The sequence below is a fragment of the Trichechus manatus genome, unplaced genomic scaffold (genome assembly GCF_000243295.1).
Source record: "Trichechus manatus latirostris isolate Lorelei unplaced genomic scaffold, TriManLat1.0 scaffold00101, whole genome shotgun sequence".
NCBI classification, from domain to species: domain Eukaryota; kingdom Metazoa; phylum Chordata; class Mammalia; order Sirenia; family Trichechidae; genus Trichechus; species Trichechus manatus.
Genome location: NW_004444037.1, coordinates 10,123,821 through 10,133,261, shown reverse-complemented (window position 1 = coordinate 10,133,261; position 9,441 = coordinate 10,123,821). Strand labels below are relative to the sequence as shown.

General features: G+C 38.3%; 1 protein-coding gene across 1 annotated transcript in view; it reads right to left on the bottom strand.

The window, feature by feature from the left end:
- The window catches only part of TXK (TXK tyrosine kinase), a 92,484-nt gene that overhangs the window by 27,256 nt on the left and 55,787 nt on the right, over window positions 1-9,441 (bottom strand). Inside the window, exons 9-10 of the mRNA XM_023737381.1 lie at window positions 6,651-6,725; window positions 3,095-3,266 (exon numbers count right to left, since the gene is read on the bottom strand). Of these exons, the coding sequence (XP_023593149.1) occupies window positions 3,095-3,266; window positions 6,651-6,725 (247 nt within the window). The remainder of the gene's footprint in view (window positions 1-3,094; window positions 3,267-6,650; window positions 6,726-9,441) is intronic.

The window sequence follows — 9,441 nt, the reverse complement described above, 5'->3', positions numbered from 1 at the left end:
TGGCTCAAATGTAGCAACGATTGTGAGGATGGTGCAGGACCAGGCAGTGTTTTGTTCTGTTGTACGTACGGTCGTTTTCTATGAGCCTGAACAAACTTGACGGCACTTAACAACAATATAACATTAATAAATTATATTCAGAGAGACAACTGATAGTTCAACAACTAAATGAAAGATTCTTTAAAGGTGATGCATTGTGGTATAATTTAAAGAAAACATAGTAGTGCTAAGTCAAAAGACCTGAGTTCGAGTCATTATTCTATCTTCTATTAGCTACCTGACTATAGACAACTTAAACTTTCTGAGCCTCAGTTTTTTTCGTTTGTGAAATAGCAATATTAAAACCTGTCCTGCTTACTTCCAGTGAACATTAAGTGAATTCGTGTGTATGATCATATTATAAAAAATATAAACCAAAGTGAAAAGATAAAGATAATATTAGAAAGTTTAATAGGACTTTATTGGGCTGAAGTTGTCTCAGAGGGAACAGACTGGTTTACTTTTATTCTCTAAGTAGCCTTTAGCAGATGCTCTGGAAACCCCATGAGAACAGACTTCCAATTTAGACTATATCCCTCAGTAAAGTGATTAAGAGCATAGTATATCTTTGAAATTTTTCTTCGTATTAGAAGAAGTGTATTAACTGGAAAAACTACATAGGATATCAACAATTTTGATTAATTATTATGCCAATGCTGTCATATCTGGCATACAGTAGTTGCTTAATAAATGACTGTTGAATATATTAGTTAACATCACAGGCTTTGAGTCCAGACAGTTGACAGTTCTGATTTTAATCAGAAGCTCTACCAATAACTTGTTGTGTGACTACAGACAAATTACATACTTTTCGAAATTTTTGTTTTCTCATCCATAAAACTGAGATATTAACAGGCCCTACCTCAGAATTATGGTAAGGATTCATTAACTCAGTCAATAATCCACAAATATTTTTTGAGCCTCATCATTTTAAGCACCAGGTTAAACAAGAGAGATAAATAAGGCCCCATTCTTATACAGCTTACATTCTAGTGGGGTAGAAAAAAACAAAGTCACATAATGCTTCAAAGTAGTGGTGAGTACTCTGACGGAACTAGCACAAGGTGCTATAAAAGAAAGCTTTTGGGGATGGATGTGCCAACTTAAACAGGGTAGTCAGGGGAGAGATTTCAGAGGAGGGACATTGGAACTACAAACTCACAAGGAGGTAATATGTGCAAACATTTATGAGCTCAGTGCATGTCAGCTACTTAATTTTCTAAAGATTAATATATTTCTGACAGATGCTTAAATGGAACTCTTCCTGTCTCACTTTTCACAATCAGACAAAAATCAGCCGTGTTCAAACCAAAAAACATATTATGTCCATCTGAACTGACTTAAAAGTAAGCCCTTAGCCTCAGTCTTGCTTCTGTAAACTGCCAGGGGACAGAGAAATTGTTGCTATTCCCCACACACCATACATCTTCTATTGCCCTTGAAATATTACCCTCAGAGATCTTGACCCCAAATGCCCAATCAGGCTTGAACCTTTCACAAATCACTTCATCCTGAACTTAAACGGCAATCTCTTTTGCTACTGGTTGATAGCTTCAGCTCTCCCTGAATCATGTCTTCCATTTATTGTTTTCTTATTATGCTTACTTAATTCAACACAGAAGAATACAATTTCTGTCTGTCCTTTAGAATTAGTGAAAACTATCTTGGATACAGAAGGCCTGGTGGCGCAGTGGTTAAGTGTTTGGTTGCTAACCAAAAGGTTGGCAATTCCAATCCACCTGCCACTCTTGGAAACCCTATGGGGGCAGTTCTGCTCTGTCCTATAGAGTTGCTATGAGTTGGAATAGACTGGACAGCAACAGGTATCCTGGACCCATGGAGCCCTGGTGACAAAGAGGTTAAGAGCTATGGCTTCCAACCAAAACATTGGCAGTTTGAATCCATCAGCCACTCCTTGGAAACCCTACAGGGCAGTTCTACTCTGTCCTAAAGGGTTGCTGTGAGGTGGAATTGACGGCAATGCATTTGTTTTGTTTGTTTGTTTGTGTACCCTGGGCACAGACAATGTCAGGGTGCAAGGGCTAGATAGGTGCCTGGGGGACCTAGGGAGACGAAAACATCATTGTGAAGCTGACGTCACTGGTAAATTGTGTTTATCAAAACTTCGCTCAGAATTTCTCCCATTGTAAGTGGGTGGAAAGTATATTTTGATAGACCACTTGGGAGTTGACATCCCAAGATACATCATTGCTCTGCCTTTAAAGGAGAATGGGTCCAGTTACTCATCTCTCTTTTTTTTTTTTTTTCCTCCAATTTGGGTCTGCAGTTTGGGACAGAACTAATTGCTCTGTACAATAAAGGAGCGTCTAGGTAATGCCACCTAGGGTTTCCTTCTCTACCACATAGCTGCTCCTCTAAATAAATGTTGAACAAATATTTTTTAATGTTGATTTGAAATATGCCAAATTATCAGGTGTCCTGGGTGACCGCTTGTCTCAGCCCAGCCCCAGTTGGAGATGTAAACCACAGCCACGTGTTCGTCAGAGTCAGAAAGCCTCCTTGGAACTCACAGGAGTTAACAGCAGGATCCTTGGGTCTACAAAGAGGGCAGATCCAGAATCACTTCTCTGAAGGCTTTGGGTGCATAAATTCTCTGAAAGCAAATACTTTATCCTTACAAAAACATTAACATTTTTTGGCCACTAAGAGATGCCCTTTCAAAAGATGAGCAGTATATTATCACCTAGACTCAACCAATATTTTTACTCTGGGAAGATGGAAAAAAAGAGCACATATTATTGAGCTGAAAAAAAAATGCATGCCTGGCACTTTCATAGATTAGCTCATTTCATTCTCACATTGATCCAGTAAGGTAGGTATTGTACATCTCCATTTTACAGATGAGTAAACTGAGGCTTGGAAAGGTGAAATAACTCATCCAGGTCACACAAAAGTTAAATAATTTGCCCAAGTCACGTAACCAGCTTGGGCAGAGTTGTGACACAAATGGAGGTGTGGCTGACACCAAGGTCCATGCTCTTTCTGTGACACCAGGATGATATATAATATTTATCTGGAGATTGTTTATACTTACATCATCACTTTGGCCTCTTCAATGAAATCCTCTTCAGACATGGAGCCTTCGTTGATGGCCTTGATCGCTACCTGGATATGCGCACGCCATTGACCTAAATGGACCACCCCAAACTGACCACTTCCAATCTCCTTTATAAAAGCCAACTCGGATGGATCGATCTCCCACTTTTCTGGAAAACAAAGAAATTAAAAATAGGAAAAATAATATTAAAATTTTAGAGCTAAAAGGATTTAGGAATTACACAGACTTTATTTTACAGAGAAGCTAAAAAATTCATAAATGAGTGGAGAGGATCTGTAATGATTTTTAACACTCTACCACTGTAATTCAAGAAAGTGAGTGTTGAAGTTTAAAAATACAACTCTATATACTTGGCAAGGAATATACAATGAATTATGGTTGTAAAAGCATGCTTTCTCTTCCCAGAGAGACCCAGAATGAAATACACGTCTGTGCTTTTCTAAACAAAATCTACTAAAACTAGACCTGGGACCAAAATATTTATGTCCCCAGTCTGTGTTTGTCCTGGTGAGTAAAATCATGAGGCAGATAAAATTTGTAATGCCCCTCCCTCCCCCATTTCAATTCCTTCTACTCCTCTCCCCATTCCTGTGCCTAACAGATTTTCTGCTTGGTATCTCTTATCCTTAGGGAAAAATCTAATAAACTCAACTAATAATTATTTTTAACATTAGAATCTAAGCCACATGTATAAATGTATGTTTGTAATGAAATTATGTCACTGTATACTTTCTTATTCAACAGAAACAAGTCAGGAAAAAAATAACTTTTAAAAATAACTTTTAGAAACAAAAGTAGCTAATCTTTTTTTGGCCCTGGTGGCACAGTGGTGAAGGGCTTGGCTGCTAACCAAAAGGTTAGCAGTTCAAATCTACCAGCCTCTCCTTGGAAATCCTATGGAGCAGTTTTACGCTATCCTGTAGGGTCGCTATGAGTTGGAATTGACTCGACGGCAATGGGTTTGGGGTTTTTTGCTTTTGTTTTTTTATAGCAACACCACTATCTGCTGGAAGTTTAGAATGATGCATTTAAAAGAGTTGAAAAGACAGCTTGTTTCAACAGCTTTGCTAAGTACTCCCATCCCAATAGTGTGTGATTTAAAAGTAGCTTCTAGAGGATAACATAGGAAACTATGTTCATGACGTTGAGATTGTTATATATTTGTTAAACAGAGTATTACCATAAAGTGATAGATTACACTCCACAAAAAAATCCTGTTCCTCAAAACACGCCATCATTAGAGTGAAAGGTGAGTCAAAAATTGGAAGAAGAAATGTCCAAAACAGATAACCAACAACTCCTATTCAAAATATGAATAAGTCAATTAGAAAAATACAGATAACTCTATTTTTTAAAGTGTAGAAAATGAACAGTGTGCTCTCGTAAAAGAGAATATCCAATGGACTCTAAACCTAAGAAAAGTTGATCAAAACAATTACTCATCAGGGAAATACAAATTTAAGTCATAATGAGATACTACCACACATTCAACACATTGGCTAAAATTTTTTGTTATTGTTGTTGTTTTTTAATGAGAACACTAAATATTGGCAAAGATGTGGAGCAACTGGAACTCTTATACATTCTTGATGGGAGTGTAATTTGGAACAACTTCTTCTGGAAAATTGACAGTATCTACAAAATCAGAGCGTGTGTGTAACCTATGACCCAGCAATTCTACTCTTAAATATGTATCCAACACATCTGGAACATAAATGTCTGCTTAACTTCATCAGATATGTATATATATAATATGTTCGTAACAACATTGTAAAAGCCCAAAATTGCAAACAATCCAAATGGCCATCTAAAGAAGCATGGGTTAATAGATTGTGGTATAGTTATGTAGTGCAGTGTTACACAGCAATGAAAATGAACCAACTACACCCAACGGTATGGATGAAATTCACAGGATAATGATGAGAGAAAGAAGTCAGATACAAAGGAATACACAGTATACAGTTCCATTTATAGAAAGTACTCCAAACCAAGCAAAACCAATCAAGCTACTGTTATGAATTATGCACTTTTCTGTAGGTATGCTATAGTTTTTAAAAAACCGAAAGACAAACTCATTGCCATTGTGTCAATTCCAACTCATAGTGACCCTATAGGACAAAGTAGAACTGCCCCATAGGGTTTCCAAGGCTGTAATCTTTATGAAGCAGACTGCCACATCTTTCTTCCATGGAGTGGCTGGTGGTTTCAAACCACCAACCTTTCAGTTAGCAGTTGAGTGCTTAACCACTGTGCCACCAGGGCTCCTTCATGTTATAGTTTAGTAAAAAAAAGAGTTAATTTTTTAAAAAAAATTAAAGAGGATCATGTTTAACTTAGTCCCTGGGTGGTGCAGACAGTTAACATGCTCAGCTACTAACTGAAATGTTGGAAGTTCAAGTTGATTCTTTGCACCTTGGAAGAAAGGCCTGGAAATCTACTTCCAAAAAATCAGCCACTGAAAACATTATGAAGCACAGTTCTACTCTAACACACATGAGGTCACCATGAGTCAGAGTCAACTCAACCGCAACTGGTAGCAGGTGGATATGTTTAGCTTAACAAGTAAATTGATAATGGTGAAATTTTTTAATACTATAGATTTTATGGGGCAAAGAAATAATCCAAGCACCCATTACACTCATAAATCACTGCCCTTCTATAATGCTTAACACAATGAGACCCTGAGTCCTGGTTACCCATTATACAATATAATTCTGTTATTGTTTTTTTTTTTTTCAGTTTATTCTGAGTCCCACTAATGAGAGAAATTTAAGAGAATAAAGTGTCACCAAATTAGAAAGAGAATTTCCTGACTCTTATTTATTCTCACAGATTTTCAAATATCACATCTGCTAGAAAATGGTTCAAATCAAACTTCATGCAAGTTCTATTTAAAAAAGGTGAAGAGGTCACTTTTAGCAGCTCCAGGTTCTCTTGGGGAGGAGACTTTTCCTTGCCACCCTTGTAATCAGAGAGAAAAGCCTAGACATTCAAATAAAAAGAATTGTAATTTATCAAAATGGTGAAGATTAATACTCTGGTAATGTATAATGAATTTTGAAGTAGTACTGAAACATTTCTTCTCAGAGTTTATATTGCTCGTATGAAAGGCACATATTTAGCATTACAGAGAGGGAGTCTTTGAGAAGAAATGTACCTAGATAGACATCTCAAAAGAGCTGACTCGTACGGTTGCCACACATGACACACAAGGAGTCGTAAGAATTGACTCGACGGCAACTGGTTTGGCTTTTGGTTTTTATGGGGAACTGGGGTGAACTCTTTATAGGATTTGATATTTTACTTCAACAAATGAGTATACTTTTGTTGTTGTTGTTACGTGTCGTTGAGTCGATTCCAACTCATAGTGACCCAATGTGACGGAGTAGAAGCCCCATAGGGTTTCCTAGGCTGTAATCTTTACCAGGTCTTTCTCCCACACAGCTGCTTGGTGAGTTCGAATGGCCAAGCTTTTGCTTCGTAGCTGAGTGCTTAACCATTGCACCACTAGGGCTCCTTAAGTATACTTTACCATAGCTAAAACCAGCTGTGGTTGGCAAACAACTCCCCATCAGCCCAACTGGGTAGCGGAGACGGGTCATGAGACCTAGGAAAAAGAGAAATGATGTTTCAAACCTAATTATTCGTATGAAAGAAAAAACTGAATACCTAGAAGATAGTACCATTCTTTAAATAAATTAGGCAAAAAAGAAAAAAGTTTATTCTACAAGATATTATGTTTGCTTTTTCTCCCATTTGAAAAACATTTTCATGCTTATGGTACACAATTTAAAGAACCCAAGGAAGTATGAAGAAGGAATAAAGATCCTTTACAAAATCTTAGCATCCAGAGATACATTATTATCATTTTGGTGAACACCTTTGCAACAACCTCTATAAGCTTATTTGAAGTCATATACATATGTCAATATGTTTTACATAAACAGATTCCCTGGGTGGTGCAAACAGTTGAGCACTCAGCCACTACCTGAAAGGTTGGTGATTTGAATCCATCCAGAGATGCTTCAGAAGAAAGGCCTGGCAATCAATTTCTGAAATATAACAGCCATGAAAATTCTATGGAGTGCAGTTCTACTCTGAAACACGTGGACTTATCATGTCAGAATCGACTCAATGGCAACTGGTTTGGATTTTTGTTATTGTTGTTTAGTAGGAAGAGAAAAGCAAGGACCTAAAGTAGATATATCTAGGATATGAAATTAATTTCACTTGATAATTAATTGGAAGTTAGGCTTTAAGAAGAATGGAAACATCCACTGTGACTTCTATGTTTCCTCCCATGTAATTGGCTGGAGGATGGTACCATTCCCTGAAATAGACAACAGGAAGAGGAGAAGGTTTGGAGGGTAACTGGTTGTGTAAGATAAATACCATTTCAGCACTGTAGTTAAGGGCCCCGGGTACCTGTGTCTAGCAGGCAGAAGATTTATACAAGGGGAATGCCTAGGATGAGAAGAGGAGTTGACCGCGGATGGATCCCTGTGGAATACCAATCTTTAAGGGAAGAGTAGAAGTAAAAGCCATTGGGAAAACCCATAAAGAATGATCTGAGGAATTAGAGAAGAACCAAGAAAGGGTGGTATGAAAATATCTAGGAAGCAGGAAAGTTCAAGGAGTGGCACTGTCAAATGTAGCAGAGAAGACATGAAAATATGAAGATTACAAAGCATCACTGTATGCATCAACAAAGGAGTCACCTGTAAAAAAGTGGAGACAGTGGGTGTGGATACTTGTTTTTTCTTTTTTTTTTTAGTTTCTCCGTCACAAATTGATACACAAATTGTTCTGTGACATTGGTTGCAATCCCCACAATGTGTCAGCACTCTCCCCCTTTCCCTTGATACCTCAGGTTCCCCATGCGCATTCATCCAGTTTTCCTGTCCCTTTCTGCCTTTTGGGCAGGTGTTGCCCATTTGGTCTGGTATAACTGATTGAACTAAGAATTACGTTCCTCACGTGTGTTATTGTTTGTTTAATAGGCCTGTCTATAATCTTTGGCTTCAGTTCTGAGTTACCAGGGTGTCCAGGGGCCATAGTCTCAGGGGTTCCTCCAATCTCTGTCAGATCAGTTAAGGCTGGTCTTTTTTTGTGAATTTGAATTTGGTTCTATATTTTTCTCCTGCTCTGTCCAAGACCTTCTATTCTGATCCCTGTCAGAGCCATTGGTGGTAGAAGCCAGGCACCAGCTAGCTCTAGGCTCAGGCTAGGGAGGCTGTGGTTCATGTGGTCCATTAGCCCTTTGGACTTACATTTTCTTTGTTTCTTTGGTTTTGTTCATTCTCCTTTGCTCTGGATGGGATGGGATCAATAAATGTATTATAGATAGTCGCTTGCAAGCTTTTAAGACCCCAGATGCTACTCACCAAAGTAGGATGTAGAACATTTTCTTTATGAAGTATGTTATGCCAATTGGCCTAGATGTCCCCTGTGGACATATTTTCCCAAAAGTATGACTTAAAAAAAGAGCAATGTCCAAAGGAAAAGGATCAGGGGAGGGTTTTGTTTTCACTTTTAGGATAAAAAAGTCTTGAGCATGTCTATGGGCTGAAAGGAGAAGGTGAGGAGAAATGGAAAGGCTGGAGATACCAGAGAGAAATGAATGGTTGGTGGCACCATTTGGGTGCCATTGGGAGAGGGGTAGATGGGAACAAGAGCACAGGCTTGGCCTTGTTACTATTGGAGGGAATGAGGTGAGAGTAAAAGTGCATGGAGGCAGGAGGGTAAGAGGGAGGTAGTTCACACCTGGTGGCTTCAACTTTCTTAATGAAGTAGGTAATTAGGAAAGTGGATAATATTGAAAAAGAGGTGGTTGTGAAGAAATTGTAAAAGTTCTCAGTCACTACAGAGAACAAGGAAAGATGCTTACCAGTGACCCTGAATATCTATTTGAGGTTGGAGCGGTCATCTAACTGGACCTGCATAACACATGATTCAAATAGAGAACACAGAAAGAAATTCCTTTAGACCCCAACATTAACCTCTAACTTCTTTTTATTGGTCAAATAATTTTATTCTGTGAATTTCTACCAAAGAGTTGGTGATAACCCATTGCTCTCTGACGGAAGTTTGTTGTTGTCTTTGCAATGTCCTTACTTCTGGCACCTGAATTGCCATGACTTAAACTGACCAGATCTCAGAAAATAGACAGCACAGTCGTGGGCTCAAATTTAAAACCAGTACCAGTCGCCATCAAGTTGATTCCTAGTCATGGTGACCACATATGTGTCAGAGTAGAACTGTGCTCCATAGGGTTTTCAATGGCTGATTTTTCAGAAGTACATCACCAGGCCTTTCTTCCAAGG